This window comes from Coenobita brevimanus, chromosome 71, assembly GCF_032717465.1.
Source record: "Coenobita brevimanus isolate Jiangsu-jjx chromosome 71, ASM3271746v2, whole genome shotgun sequence".
NCBI lineage: Eukaryota > Metazoa > Arthropoda > Malacostraca > Decapoda > Coenobitidae > Coenobita > Coenobita brevimanus.
The window spans coordinates 35365596-35382428 of record NC_137024.1 but is presented as its reverse complement, the minus strand read 5'-3'; the positions used below and the strand labels follow the sequence as shown (position 1 = coordinate 35382428).

At 43.1% G+C, this 16833-nt stretch overlaps 1 protein-coding gene across 1 annotated transcript in view; it reads left to right on the top strand.

Annotated features, from left to right (window-relative positions):
- LOC145406747 (uncharacterized) overlaps positions 1-16833 on the top strand; it is a 115499-nt gene that overhangs the window by 93647 nt on the left and 5019 nt on the right. The window contains exon 5 of the mRNA XM_080277846.1: positions 4838-4956. Within this exon, the coding sequence (XP_080133972.1) occupies positions 4838-4956 (119 nt within the window). The remainder of the gene's footprint in view (positions 1-4837; positions 4957-16833) is intronic.

The window sequence follows — 16833 nt, the reverse complement described above, 5'->3', positions numbered from 1 at the left end:
ATGAGGTTGGCATTTGGTAATGGTGTGTGAGCGAAAAATAGTGATTACAACACCGCTGATATGGCAGTGAAGTGCGGGCAATTACAGTGCCTTTTACCTGCCTCAGTGAACACAGAGTGGGTGTTTATCGTATGTGCAGTGTTCATATATGTTTATAGTATTATTATCAGAATGAGGTTGGCATTTGGTAATGGTGTGTGAGCGAAAAATAGTGATTACAACACCGCTGATGTGGCAGTGAAGTGTGGGTAATTACAGTGCCTTTTACCTGCCTCAGTGAACACAGAGTGGGTGTTTATCGTATGTGCAGTGTTCATATATGTTTATAGTATTATTATCAGAATGAAGTTGGCATTTGGTAATGGTGTATGAGCGAAGGTAATGGTGTGTGAGTGAAAAATAGTGATTTTAGATCGCTCACTTCTAATGGCACTGCCCATCCAGTGATAGTCAACGAAATCATGAAACCTACATCATTGCAAAGCCGAAGGTAAGTACTTTCTAATGGTACCTTATTTTTCGCTCTAGATTTATTCTGTGCAGAGTTATAAAGGTTTAAAGTTTGTTTACATTTTGGTCTAAACCCCCGCGGGAGAGGACAGTCGGGGCAAAACAATGCCCGCGGTTAAAGGGTTAATATACATTAACCTGCCGCATCCCGGAGACGTGAATTCACATCCTCACATGATGTGCATTCATATCCCGGAGACTTAAATTAACGCGGCAACATTGCAAGGTCCCTAATTTGCACAATTTTCAATTTTCGCGAGTGATTTTTGGCACGTATACACGGGACACCTTCCTCTATTCATCTACAAGATGCCAAGCAGGGACAATGCCTTACACCGCATAAACCCCCCCCCCTCCCCGCACGCCATTGTCTTGGCAATTCACCTGTTACCAGTGACCTGGCCAATAAAGACATTCAGGGCCAGAGTGATTCCCCAATCGATGACAGTATGGAGGACAAAGTTTACATAGCATTAGAGGAAGAAACAGTCAGAAATGATGATCATGTAATGTGGGAAAAAAAAGGTCATGAATGGTGATGAGTTAGTGAGTGAAACAATGCTTATAATGCCTATATTACTGTTTGAAAACCAATATACTCTTGTACTACATATAAATTCGTACCAAGTAAACAAATAAATACTGTTTATGAGTGGATAAAATAGTTACCTCCCATAGAACTCGTTTTCTTTGGTGCCAGCCTGTTAGAAAACCCAGTCAGGTAAGGAGGTACTCGTACCTGAATTGAGTATTTTAAACCTCAGGTGAGCGATTTCTCTATGAATTTTTGATGTTTCTCACTAAAAGCGGATGTTTGAGCCAAAAAAAAAAAAAGGTCCAAAAATGTCGGGACTGGGGCATTGCACTGCCCAGAAAACGTCGGGATGGGGCGGGTTAAGGCCCCTGTAACCTTTTTACTTATCTCGTTCACATGGGTGTCAAATATAAGGTAGCTGTCCATGTACACTTCTAAGTTTTTGACATAATTACTTGGTTTAATATGACTATCACCAAAATTAACAGTAGTATTTGGTGGTATTTTTGCAATTAGCTGACGGGTCCCTATGAAGATACACAGAGTCTTGATTGTGTTTAGCATAAGTCCATTTCTTGAGAAATATCTTCTGGCATTATTTAGAGTTTCTTCTGCTTTACTGATTAGAGTATTCATTTAGTGTACCACTATGAAGGAACTGTGTGTCATCAGCATATTGGACCAGTGTGCAGTCATTAAAGTTTTGTGTCATGTCATTGACGTATATATTGAACAGTATTGGGCCTGGGATTGAACCTTGAGGGACACCATATGCCACTTTTACATCAGAGGAAACAGTATTATGCATACGCACTCTTTGTGATCTATCACTAAGATAGTTATCGAACCAGAAGCTATCAATGTTTACTTTATTTAGTTTATTAAGAAGAATATTATGACTTACACTGTCAAATGCTTTGGAGAGGTCACAAAGAGTTAACAGAGATATATGTTTGTTTTCCATGTTTTTATATATATTTTCTGTTATTACTGTAAGCGCTGTATCTGTAGATAATTTAGGTCGGAAACGATGTTGAGTGTTTGATAGCAGTCTGTTAGTTTCTAGGAAGTTAGTAAGTTGATTAGCAACGATTTTTTCTGTTATTTTTGAAAATATTGGTAATAATGAAATTGGCCGATAGTTGCCTATGTCACTCGTGTTACCGGTTTTATGAAGGGGAGTGACTACAGCGTTTTTCCAGGCTGTAGGGAATATCCCTGTTGTAATGGAGCTGTTTATAATGTGAGTTAGATAATATGCAATTACAAAGAGTCTGTAATGAAGCGCACTGGCATTTTATCAGAAACATAAGAATTCGTATCATGTAGGCTTTTAATGGTTAATATAACTGTGTTTGTATTGCTCAACTGGGGTCGGAAATGCGTGTGGCCTCGGTGCCCAGTGCTTTCTACTGGTAGTGTATTATCATCACTTTGTAGAGAGAGAGAGAGAGAGAGAAATGCCATGTTTTAGAAGTGGGAGTGAGTGACAAAGGCCAAGATATGCATACAAGATGGGAGAAGAAATAATAAGTAAGGCAGGTGAAGAAAAGGACCTAGGTGTGAATGTACAGGATGACCTATCACCACAAAAACATAAACAATATTACTGGAGGAGCATTTGGCTTAATGGCAACTGAGTGGCATTTAATGTATATGGATGAAGAGATGTTTAGGAAGTTAATAGGGTCTGTTATGAGACTGAGATTATAGTATGCAGCTGTAATCTGGTCACCACACTTGAAAAACACATAAATAACCAGGAGATAATACAAAGGATAGCCACAAAATTGATACTGAACTTGAGAAATGTGATGTATGAGGAGAGACTAGAAAAGTTGAATTTATCAATTCTGAGAGAGAGATGGGATAAGAGCTTTGATCACAATGTTTAATAGAGCAAGAGGAATAGAATGAGTGGATAGAGAGGACCACTTTGTGGGAGGTGATGGAAGGACAAGAGGTCATGAATTCACGCAGAGAAAGAGCCATTGGCCCAGTGATGTAAAGAAAACATCCCAGATGGAGCTATAGGCAATTGGAGTAATTTGGAAGAGGAGGTGGTAGAAGCAAGGAACATTCATGTGTTTAACCCCTAAAACGCAGGTCGTCGCGTTTGTGACGCTCGCCAAAAAGGACATAACGGCAGATCGTCGTGTCTGTGATTCGAGTTAATTTTGAATAAACGTGGGCAACGATGTTCCAGCTGGTATTGTCTATCAGTACCACCACCCTTTAGCTACAATTAGCATACTTTACCTTTGTACTACTGACCTCCGTTGTTGCCAAGTATCGGTTCCCCCCCCCACGGCCCGGCCAGCCTGGCTGTGATACATGGCAGCTCTCTGACTGCTCAGAACTGTAAATCTGCACTCTCCTCTCACAAGCAGTTTATGCTAATAGGAAATGCTTGTTTCCCCAGTTGTCACACTGGCTTTTTTTCGAACGGTTTGCCCCTGTTTAGCGTCAGTTTACCGCAGGCTTTCAAAGTGACATTATGGCGAGTTCTAGCTCTTCTGAGTCAGTGCGAGCGGCCGACGGGAACGAGAATAAAGTGATGGGCGTAAGGCAGAATAAAAAGCGCGCTGCGGTGATCTTTTGGGAAGTAATATGATTGAAAATAATGTAGTATACGTGTTTTTAGCTGTGAAAATGGAAATGTTTGTTGAGTGACGGGAAGACCGCCGCCGCGCTGCATGTCGGCCGTACGCTTTGTTGATTTTAGCCTTATTTTCAGTGCTTATTGTACAAATACGGATTCCAAACTACCTGTACGTTGTAGTATAAAGTTTACTGTGACAGAATGAGGCTGTGGTGGAGGGGAAACCGGGTTGCTGGAGGTGTGAAAGTGAAGATTTTGTTACCCAACTTTGCAAGTCTCCACAAGTCCTTGGGTAGTCCACGAAGGCTCAACACCTGTCTCTGGAGAAAGCTGAATGTAAGTACTATCTGCCATACCAAGTATAATGTTGTAGGGTTAATCTCTGATTTTTGGCTAATATTTTCCTACAGGTACTCAGACCGCGATCGAACCCAGCCACCCGGGGGGGGGGGGGGGGGTCGGCTGTCCATTGGCCGCGCATTAGGGGTTAAATCTAGATTGGATAAAAAGTACTTATAGATAAATGAGACAGGACAGCATGAACATAGCTCAAATTCAGTACAGTATACTACATTTAGGTAACTTGCACACACACACACACACATGATTGTACAGTACTTGTAAAGAGGAACTACGATTTCAGAGATTTTTATTATAGGTGACCAATTTTCCTGGGATGCTGTTGATATTTAATAATACAAGGATGGGTTTCTGTAGAGTACTTTAATTTCTGACATAGGTCAGTAATGGCCTCAGTCACATACAGGCTTTACGAATGGTGGATGTTTATTCATATCATTATTAGGATCACATGCATTGTTGTTTTGTAGGTAAATCCTGTTAAAATTATGTATGTAAGAAACACTGCATTCAAGCTAAGGCTGCTCTACTATATTGACAATAAACCTCTTTCTTAGCACAAGTTAAGTTCAGTGTGTGCGTAATGTATGGTTGTAAGCAGGATCTTGACTGATATTCCCAAGCTGAGAGGCTTAGTATGTTTCTCTGCTCATAGATGATTCTGCTTGATATGATATGTCAGGGAAGGACATGATGGACATATATTAAGTGTGAAGTGGGCACAGTGGAATAGTAGGTGAATATTTGTCCCAGATTGTAGTTTATTTGAATGCTTACTGAACTAATTGTGTGAGAATGTTTTTAAATCATGTTGCCTTGCTTGGGGTCAGGAGTCGAGTTCCTTCACTCAGCCAAGGTGCTGGTATGTGAGCTGTGCAGGGTGGTGATGTGGGATACAGAAGAGGCTGCTCGACACCCAGCCACACCATACCATCTCTCCAGGTATAAGGTAAGGATAATACAGTCAGTCCTATATTACCCCTTTGAGAACCCTTGAGGGCCTGAGGCTAGGTTCTCGTAGTCCAGATCGTTTAGCTGCAGGAGACTACCCTGTGTCCTTGCCACTTTTGGTTGAGAGCATGTGTTTGAACTGTGATGCTTTCCTCTGACCCCAGACCTCTATCAACAACCAGACCAACCAACAAGGTAAAATGCTTTACAAAGGACTGAAAAAAATACCTGGGACAAGGTTATAGTGTGACCTCAGGGATAAGGGACTGAATGGGGAGGCTGCCAGAGATCGAGCAGCATGGAGAGCCGCCATTAGGCAACTAAGGCTGATGCATGCAAGCATGTTGGAGTCATTATAAATGATAGACACGAATGATTTTGCACCACTAAACCAGCATTTCTGTTAGGTGAAGTAGAGCAGCTTACCCTAGCCCCATAGAAAATGAACTTATTGGAATGAATGATGTAATTGCTTTGTAGTATATGCAGTTGTTATGGATCGTGAGTAATCTTGATGGGGCATTAGAATCTGATTTACCAGCCCTGAGTGTTCAAGATTAAGTACGCAGCATGGCAGGGATGATGACAGAGAATACCTGAATCTTGGTATTCGTGAATCACAGCTTCATTCAGTGAGTTTGTCCAAAACCTGGGAGTATATTTTAACTTAAAACTAAATTATAAGGAACACGTTAATCAAGTTGTCAGAAGCAGTAATCTGCATATCAGAAGCCTGTATTCTGAGAAACAAAATGGGTGGAGCCCCTGAACACTGATTCACACAGTGATCTTGTTTTCCTCAGTTATAGCAATGTGTTATGGATTCGTGTTCCAAACAGTTAAAGAATATTCAGTCTGTTTTGTTGCTGCTGCTGCCTAACCCTGGTCTGTCTTGCCTAGCAGACCCATCAACCACAAGCAAGCAACTGCCTGTGTGGAATAGTTCTACAGGTACCCATGTAAGGATCTGGTACCCCCTTATTATAGACAGCACCTCATTAGAGTCAGACCAGGGTCCTTCCCATGGCAGGGTTTAGTAAACTGGTTTTGCTGCCAGGTGTACATTGCAGTTACTCCTTCCAGGATGCACAGTACCATCATTGTAGGCTTCTCATCAGTGTCTCATTCTGTATTAAACAGGGCAGGAAGGCTTATCTGGTCGCCTCTGACAAACCCTACTACAGGGGAACCTTGTTTTACAGTCGACTCTTAAATTATTTACCTCAGTGATCTTCAGAAGTTAGAACAGTATCATTTTTTGTATATATGGTTGTCATTTTTGCTTAAACAATCACAACCATCCCCTACAAATAGATTTTAGCACCATTTTTTTCAATGTACAGTTGCCATTTTCACTTGTACAATCTGGAAATCCCTTACAAAGCTGCAGCAGGCACTGACATGCAAGTCTAGTCATGTGTCTACTCCAGGATGGCCTTTGCACTCAAGTCACTCTCAGGTGCGTCAATGATCAAATAGTAGTGTAGTGTTGAAGTTAAGCCAGCAAGTGCAGTGAAGTTAAATAAGCACGAGTTTAGGTGAGTTGGAAACTCATTTTTATACTGTGTTATGTGGTTGACAATTCCCAGAAACACATCTCCTTTAAACCCATGTTATAAGTGTTCGATTTATGACTGATCATTATGTGATTGAGTGCATCCCAGTCATACAACAAGGTTTGCCTGTACCTCATTTCTGGTTGAGTTGTGCTGGTTGTCAGTAAAAGCTAAAGGTTTTTCTGTCATGTAAATGCTACAGGGGTCAAATGTCAGTCTCCTACCCTTCAGTGATCGTGGACCAACAGTAGCATAGCTCCAGGCCTCTGTGCTCCAAAGAGGGAAGGGGGCCAAAATGGTAATTTGGCAATTTTGCTCGAAAGAAGGAGAGGGACATAATGGGATTTGGTAGTTCTTTACTAATGGCTTTCCAGGTTCTTATAATTTGCAAACTGAAGTACCTTGCAGAATTGTTACAACTTTAGCGCTGCCAGGTGTGCTATTACAAATTGTGCCTTGGAGGAGCCAGGAACTGTTCATCCGTCATCTTCCTCTGATAGATAATGTTAATGAGACCACTAGGTTTTATAACACATTGCAGTTATCCATCGCTTAACTAATCAGAATAAACACCCATTAATTTACATTGGACTTTGGATTGACCTGAGTGGGCATAAAGGTGGTATAAGAGTGGTGGGATCACGAAGGTGTATGCTGTTGCCACTCCCGACGGGTTCGCCTGTGTTTGCCATAACAGTTTGATACACAGTGACCAGAGACAACGCAGTACCAGCAGACAATTGAGGATTGTTGGTCACAACACATAGTTGACTGGTCAGACTGCTTCCCCCTGAGCCTGCTGACTCGGTGATTAATTTCTTGCAAGCTAGACTGATAGCATCGTATACTGATGTATATCTGGTAGTGCGTAAGTGTGGAATTATAAGCGTGTTCCTTGCCAACATGACTGATTGCTTTATTATTCAGTACAGTAATCCCTCCAATGTCTGATGTAATAGAGCCAAAGGCATGTCCGGATATTGGGCCCCAGCCTCCTGGACTTGTACTTATGGACCCTAGCTCAGAAAAATACCTATACAACTCCCTCTGGGCATTGCACCTATTTAAGACCCAAATCACACCAATAAGGGACATAAAAGACTGAAATAAATGCAAAAGAACCATAAAATGAGGTTTTAGAGGTGAGTTTATACAATATTATACATTGTGGGTATTTAAAACAAGTCCCTGGCTCATGGACTGGTAGTTATGGACCCTAACCTAGCCTAACTCAGAAGAACACCTCCCTACTGCACATGCATAGCACCTAAGACCCTATTCACACCAATAAGGGACATAAAATAGTGAAATGAGGTGTTAGAGGTAAGTATGGAAAATACAGTACAATATGAAACATTCTGGGTACTTACAGCAAGTCCCTGGCCATCTTGATGAATAACCCGCCTCCTGTCAGACTCTGATAGTAAGAAGGAGTTCCTGAAGCACTTGCAGTACACTGTTCATGAAGTCTTGCACTGAACTTAGTCATTTGCACTCAGAATTCCATTTTCTTGACACTGCGCACTCTTGTCTTACTTGCGCTCCATTGTACCTTAATGAAATAAGTGTTGCACTCTGCACTTAAAGTCTTTCCACTCATAAAACCATTTTCTAAACATAACACACTCTAGTTAATTTACATTACATTTACGGTCCATTAAATCTTTGTCTTTTCACTCAGAACTCAAATTCCTTAACATTATGCACTGTTTTTTTTTTCACTGCACAACACTGTAAATTCCCGTGTGGTCTAGTGGAGAAGTTCTTGGCATCTAATCACTGTCAGAGTCTGAGAGTAGCACATGCAGGTGACCTGTGGGTGCGTCGTTGGGTCGTGGTGATGGCGTACCCACTGCAGACGACTCTGAAGAGAGGCGCAAACTCACGTCGAGTGGTGACTCCACCGTGCCTGATGTGCTGGGCTGTGGCTCGGAGCATGAGGGCCTGTCTTGGGGAGGCAATGGATTGGAGCCAGGGCTGAGCACAGCGGGGGTCACGGGCCTGAAAAAAATGTCAATGGTTGATTGACGCAAGGAACGACGATTTTGGCAATTAATGATGCGCTGCCTGAAAGCGTGCACTTCCTCCACAAGTCCCAAGGGCCCCATCACCCTGTCGCAATCCAGGTGCTCCAGGTAGTCGAGAACAAACTCTAGGTGTTCCCGGAGTGCGCTCAGCTTGGGGATGGCGGGAGTAGTGTCATGCTGAGAGGAGTCTGCATCATCGTCGCCGTCCTCATCGGAATCTTCAAGCTGGGTACTGACACCTGCAACTGAAGATGCGATCTCGATATCAGACAATGTCTGATACCCAGGATCGCCCTTGTTGTCATCCAACCACTCACACACTTCGTCCACATCAACATCATCCCCATGTGCACATAGACGTGCATGGAAGTCATCCACGTCAAAACCTAGGAAATCGTGCTCCACATCCGTTCCGAGAAGCAGACAAGACCAACCATTTTCAAGAGTTTTGACAGGGACTTCCTTCCATGCACTGGCCCAGTTGTAGATGGCAGACTTGATGTTGTAGCGGCGAAGGTTTTCCAAAGTCCGCTGGCCTCGCATGTCCCGTCCCTCCCTGCACTCGTCCTTGTCCTCGAGAACACCCATCACCTCATCCAGGAACTTCCGTCGGTACAGCCTCTTTGTTGCCACGATCACTCCTTGGTCCATTGATTGGATGAGAGCAGTAGTATTAGGTGGCAGAAACATGCACCTAATGCACCCATTCTCAGCTACCAACTCCTTGTCGCATGGGTGGGCAGATGCATTATCCAAGAGAAGGAGGGCCTTTACCTGGTCGCGTGGGATTCTCAGTTTCTCCGACTGGTAATGGATGATCTCCTTGACGAAATGCTGGTGGAACCAGTCTTTGAAGATCTGGGCTGTGAACCATGCCTTCAAGGAATGGTACCAGACGACAGGAAGGACATCCATCACCCAACGAAGACACCGAGGCTGCTTTGCACGGCCAACAATAACGGGCTTGAGCCAGTGCATACCGTTAGCATTAGCACAACACAAAGCAGATATATGTTGCTAGCAGAGCTTGCAGCCAGGTACACGCTTCTCCGTCTCCTCGGCTAGAGTGTTTGTAGGCAAAGAGCAATAGAATAAACCAGTTTCATCAGCGTTGTAGACTTGACCGAGAATGAGGCCCTCCCTGTCAATCAAGCCCTACACTATGTGCCGAATCTCGTCTGCTCCATCCTTGTTGGCGTCCAAGGCTTCGCCATGAGACTTACGGTTGGTAAGGCCATGTTGTAACTTGAACGCGAAGAGCCAACCTTCGCATGCCTTGAAGTCTAGGGCGTCGTGAAGCCTTGCGAACTTCTCAGCAGCAACCTTCAGCTCCGTGCCACGCACCATCACACCAGCGGCACGTTGCTGTCGATACCAAATCAACGTGGAGCGGTTGACTTCTGCATACTTGGGAGTATACATCACCTTCCTCTCCACGTTGCGTTTGCTTTTTGACAAGAAGTCAGCCGTGTACTGCATGAGTTTTTCGCGGGATCTCTTGATATCAAAGAAAGTAGATCGGGCCAGGTTGAATTCATGGAGGATGCGTGAGGCAGACCATCTCGCATCCACCTTGTCCAATATCTCCCTCTTCTTCTCCAGAGTCAAAACCACTCTCTTCCTCTTCTCAGGCGGCGGGGCCATCATCACACACACGAAGGAGGGGCATGAGAGCAGCTGGAGAGCCTGCAGCAGGTAAGGCACCACCACAAAAGCAAGCACGTGGGCGGCCATGACAACGAGCGTGCACACACGAGACGGGCGGTAAGTGGGGAAGATGCAGGGGCGCTCTAGTGGAAGTCAGCGGAACAACGCACCAGAACACAGCTGGCCTGCGCCGCGTGCGCCAACTTCAAATTACGGGCGGGAAAAAGTCGATTTTTTGGGGAGTTTTGGCCCATTTTGGGAATATTGGCTCCCGGGATGAAAATGTCCGGTTATTGGGGATGTCCGGAAAATGGGCGTCTGGATATTATAGGGATTACTGTAGTGTGGAAGTGTGGAATTATAGGTGTGTTCCTGTCCTACATGACCAATTTTTGTGGCATTCAGCAGGTGTCACTTGCAAAACATGCTGATTTAGGTCTAGAAAGATAAGTGGCCCGGCTTGTCTCCTGGTTCGAGTTCAGTTCCTAGGCAGGACTGTCATGGGCAGGATGTGTTCAGCTAGTCAGAATAAACACCTCTTAATTTACATTGGACTTTGGATGGAAGGAGAGTATAAGAGAGTATGGATCAGTTGGCTTAAGGATTGTGTGGGTAAAATTGATAGTTGGACTACAAATATGGGTGATTGTGTGTGTGTATGCACCAGCACAAGATCGTGCAAGCAGAGTGAGAGAAGAGTTCCGGACAAATGTGGAAGCGTGCATGGAAAAGTTTGAAAGGAATGAGAGAGTGTTTTTGATTGGAGATATGAATGGAAAAGTAGGGAATGTGAAGGTGGATGGAGTAGTTGGTGAGTGGGGTGTGCCTGCAGAGATGGATGAGAATGGCAATGCAATAGTGGATATTTGTGCTGGGAGGGGGTTGGTGATAGCTAATACCCTCTTCAGGCACAAAATGATCCATAGGTACACGTGACGAGTGATGAGAAGGGTGGGTAGTGAACTGAACGAACGGAAGGCATTGATTATGTATGTGGATGATATGATGAGAAGGTGTGTAATGGATGCAAGAGTGTATAGAGGTTGGGGGAATGGACTTTCTGACCACCACCAAGTGGTGGTCAGAATCATAGTACAAATGGAATGGAGAAATAGAAGAAGGGAAGGACAGGGGGAAGTAGTTCATGCAAGGAGAGTGGAAAGGTTACAAGAGGATGGAAAAAAGGCAGAATATAAGAGGGAGGTGGAGGAGTGATTGCGTAAATATGGATTGGTTCAGATGGGGGACGTGGAAGGTGTATGCAAGATATTTACAGAAGAAATCTGTGCAGCATGTGAGGTAGTGTGTGGGGTGAAGAGAAGATGAAAGGGGGTGCAGGGAACAGCATGGTGAAATGAAAAGGTGAGAGAGAGCATATAGTGAGTGGATGAGAAACAGGGGTGTGGAAGAAGTTGAGAGACGGAAGAGAGAGGTGAAAAGATTAGCAAGAGAGAGGAAGAAGAGAGTGGATGAGGAATTTGGAAGGAATTTGAGTGTAAAGTGGAGGGAATGTAAAAAAATGTTCTGGAAAGAGGTAAAGAGAGTTAGGGTGCCAAAGAAGTTAGTTGGGGAGTGAAAGATAAAGATGGTAGATTACTAATGGAGAAGGGAGAAAAAGTGAGTAGATGGAAAGAACACTTTCAGGAATTGTTGAACACAGAGAATGAAAGTGATGCGAGTGTAAGTGGCTGGGGAATGGCTGGGAGACAGAGGAATGTGAGAAGAGAGGAAGAAGTCAGTAGGATGGAAGGGGTGGAAGCAATGTGGAACGTCAAAATGGGGAAAGCCCTAGGAATTGATGGAGTGTGTGGTGAAATGCTGAGGCATTGGGGAGAGATAGAGGTAGAATGGATGTGGAAGATGTGCAAATTGGCCTGGGAGGAAGGTAGAGTCCCGGAGGATTGGAAGTCAGGTATAATTATTCCCTGTACAAAGGAAAAGGGGAAAAAGAAGTATGTGGTAATCATAGGGGCATTTGTCGTCTTAGTGTAATACTTGTTGAAAAGGGGAAAAAGAAGTATGTGGTAATCATAGGGGCATTTGTCGTCTTAGTGTAATACTTGTTGACAGAGTTAGGGGAATAATAAAGGAATTAGTTGGAGAAGAACAGGGAAGCTTTAGGAAGGGTAGAGGTTGTGTAGATCAGATATTCATTCTTAGACCTTTAGTGGAAAAGTTTCTAGAGAAGGGAAAAAAGTTGTATGCGGCCTTCATGGATCTGGAGAAAGCATATGACAGGGTGGATAGACAAGGACTGTGGAAAGTATTAAGAATATATGGAGTACATGGGAAGTTGTTGAATGCCATGAAGAGTATGTATGAGTGTGTTAAGGCTGCAGTGCATGTGGATAGTGAACTGAGTGAATTTTTCTGTTTGAAGGTTGGATTGAAACAGGGATGTGTCATGTCTCCATGGTTGTTCAGTTTGTATATGGATAGGGTTATTAAAGAGATACAAGGTAGTGCAGTGGATGTTGGAGCGGCCCTAGTGAGAGAGGGCGGTGTTTGGAAACTCCCTGTACTGTTGTTTGTAGATGATACTGTGTTGTTAAGTGAAGATAAAGGGGAGCTGCAAGGCTTGGTGGATGACTTTAGGAGAGTGTGTAAGAAACAGAATCTAAAGGTGAATATAGGGAAGAGTAAAGTTATGGTCTTCAAGAGAGGTGAAGTCAGTGAGTGTACAGTGAGGTTGGATGAGGAGGAAATGGAAAATGTGAGTGCATTGAAGTACTTGGGTAGTGTGATAAATAAGGATGGAAGTTTAGAGGGTGAAGTGCTTGAAAGGGTACAAGAGGGATGAAAGGTTGCTGGTTCCATGAAAGCAGTCATAAGAAACAGGGAGGTGAACATGGAAGTGAAAAAGATACAACACAACAGTATTGTGATACCAACTCTAAGGCATGGAAGTGAAGCTTGGACCTAGTTGGAGGGACAGAAGTCAAGAGTGAGAGCAATGGAAATGAGTTATTTGAGAGGAGTATGTGGAGTCACATGGAGAAACTGACAACTGAGGAAGTGAAGGAGCATTGTGGTGTGGATGTGGATGTGATAGGAAGCATTAGGAGAAACACACTGAGATGGTTTGGCCATGTGGAGAGGATGGAGTGTGAGAGACTGTCGAAGAGAGTGTATGTGAGTGAGGTGGAGGGGGGAGAGGGAGGGGGAGGGCAAGGATGAGATGGAGGGATGGAGTGGAGAAGTACAGTATATGAGAGAGGGGTGTGTGAGCTGGGAGCAGGGCGATGAAATGGTGTTGGATAGGGTGACATGGAGGCGATTTGTTTGTGGCCACCCCTTACGGGCTTAAGGCGTGTGGCAGTAGATAGATAGATAGAGTTTGGATCGACCTGAGTGGGCATAAAGGTGGTATACCATGAGACAGTTGACTTTTGTTACATCTTCTAAAGGGCAGCTCAAAGCCTTCCGTTTCAAGAATCTTTGATCACAAGTGAGGTGTTGTGATGGATAATCAGAGGGTTTAGTTGCTGCCCCTTCTGCAGATCAAGTTGGTATTGTATATGAGTAATGTCATTTCTTGTAACTGTAAAGGTGCAATTATGTTTTAAGTACAGTACTAGTGAATTCTATTGGTAGAACATGTGCTTTTGAGAAGCAGAAAAAATATTATCATTATTATTAGTTTTTATTATGCTTATTAAATTCTAGTTCAGCAAGTCCTCATTATTAGTTACTTTTGCATTTTTTTAAAATTAAATTTACAACAAATTACAGAGAAATTACTTATTAAAGTTTCTCTGTTACCTAAACAATACGATATTCCCCTCTCCCCTCCCCAATTACATGGCAGCAAATATTGTGAACCCAATATGAGTTTCACGGTCTGAGATTGGTAGAAAATCCCCCCCAGTCCTTCAAATTTGGTGCTCGGTGATGTCATGGTGTTAAGTCTTGACCTACAATGCACATCACTCCCATCAAAGTTCAAGCTTGCATGCGCGTTGTTCGTGATTGTCTCGGCCGTGGTATTTATTGCATGCAACTGAAGCCCTGGCTTATCTTCTAGTGTTTTGTAGTGAGTTATATTGTGTACCCTGTATTGGAAAATCACAGGCTGTGGCAGGACCTTCTTGTAAGCAAGCATCCCATACCTTAGCCATTAAAAAAATAAGTGTTATGTCATATAGATATTCATGAGGAATTGCAGTAGGCCCTCCACAACTGCGGAATCAACTTTCGTGGGCTTCAAAGATTCATGGACTGCACCTCTGTGGAGCCAAAACTGAATTTAATAGGTATGATTGCAAGAAGTTGGGGTATATATGTAGCTGATGACTTGCCCACACATGAGTGTGGGCAAGTCATCACCTATTTGTGATATTTTATGCTGCTTTCAGGTCCCAGATATGGTTTATTAGGTACAGTATGTGCACACTAGCTCACAGGGGGTGATTTGCGGCTGTAGAGGCATTTACAGGAGGGTGCACCAAACATTCATGGAAATTCCACATTCGCAGAGGTCTGTCTCCCCCTAACCCCCGCGAATAAGGAGGGCCTGCTGTAATTGATGTTGGTCCATACAGTGAGGAAGTACCATGAAATGGTTAGGGTTGCAATCTGGCTGGTATCACAGGATGTGGAAAGAAGTCCAGTGAAGGATATTAAGAGAGAGTGTGTGTGTGTGTGTGTGTGTGTGTGTGTGTGTGTGTGTGTGTGTGTGTGTATTTACCTATTTGTATTTACCTATTTGTAGTATACAGGAATTGAGCAATGCTCGTGTTGTCCTGTCTCCATATCCACATTTATCAAGTCTACCTTTACACACATGAATGTTTTTCTCATGCACCACCTCTTTGTCTAAGTCGTTCCAAATATTTAAGAATATACCTAATTGTGATATACACGGAATGTACTATGCTCGTGGGTTTCCGTCGCTGTTTCTCAATAAGTCGAATTTAACTTTAAACTCGTTTATGTTTTTAGACTGGACGATCTCTTTGCCCAGGCTATTCCATAAGTCTATACTTCTGTAAGGAAAGCTATATTTCTTGATATCCTTCAAGCAGCTTGACTTTTTCAATTTCATTCCATGTGTCCTCTTGTTGCTCTCTTATCCCATACAAACAGATCTTCTTTGTCAATTTTATCTACTCCCACCATGGTCCTGAACACCGCAATCATGTCTCCCCTCTTTCTCCTTTCCTCTAACGAAGGCAAATCCAGTTTTTCCAGCCTCTCTCTGTATGACAGGTCTGTCAGACTGGGGACCATCTTGGTTGCTGTTCTTTGTATTCTCTCAATCTTGTTTATATCTTTCTTTTTGTGTGGGGACCACACTACCGCTGCATATTCTAACCTGGGGCGGATCATGGCCACTATCAATTTTTTCATCATTTCCTCATCCATATAATGAAATGCTACTCTTATGTTAGTCAAGAGCTTATAAGTCTCTCCAACTATCTTGTTAATGTGCTTTTCTGGTGACAAACTATCTTGGACCAGCACTCCCAAATCTTTCTCTTCTCTCCTTTTTGTGATTAATTCATTACCCAAAAAATAATTCAGTGATGGTCTCCTGGTACTTTTACCCATTTCCAATATTTTACATTTCTTTACATTAAATTTCATTTCCCACGTCCGGCTCCAATTGTGTATCCTATCCAAATCCTCCTGCAGTATTTTACAATCCTCCTCAACCTCTATCTTCCTCAAGATCTTTACATCATCAGCAAACAGACTCGCATAACTGTTCACTCCATCTACCATATCATTTACATAAATCAGGAACATTACTGGCGCCAACACTGAGCCCTGAGGGACTCCACTTGTTACTTCCCTCCATCCAGACATCTTTTCCTTTATTACTGTCCTCATTTGTCTGTCTCTCAAAAAGTCTCTCATCCATTCCAGAAGTTTCCCCTTTAGTCCTCCTATATATTCTAGTTTCCACATTAGTCCCTTATGAGGTACCTTGTCAAAGGCCTTCTCTAAGTCTAAGTACACACAATCCACCCAACCATCTCTCTCCTGTACCACATCAATCGCTCTTGAGTAAAAGCTCAACAAGTTTGAAACACATGACCTTCCACTTCTGAATCCAAACTGACATTCAGCCAAAATATTCATCTCTTCCAGATATTTTATCCATCTGTCTTTCAGGATTCTCTCACACAATTTTGCGACCATGCTGGTTAGAGACACTGGTCTATAATTCAGGGGTTCTTCCCTGTTTCCTCCCTTGTAAATTGGTACCACATTTGCCCTCTTCCATTCTTTTGGCACTTTCCCCTCTTCCAGTGAGCATACAATTAAGCTGTGAATTTTATCCGCCAGTTGTTCTCTGCATTCCTTCAGTACCCAATTAGAAATTCCATCAGGTCCTGGGGCTTTCCTTACATCTTGAGTTTCCAGTAATTTATACACTTCCTGCACCTCCACTTTTATATCTTTCATCACCGGAACATTTCTAATCACTCCCTCCCCTTCCACAAGCTCCTTTTCTTTAGTGAAAACTGACTGGAAACGTTTGTTCATTATTTCTGCTTGCATTGCCGCATCATTAAAGACCTCTCCATCTACTTTCAGCTTGGTGATTCCTTTCTTTTGTTTCAGTTTGCCATTAACAAATCTATAAAACAGTTTGGGTTCATCCTTGCATTTGTCAATTATACCTTTTTCAAAATTCCT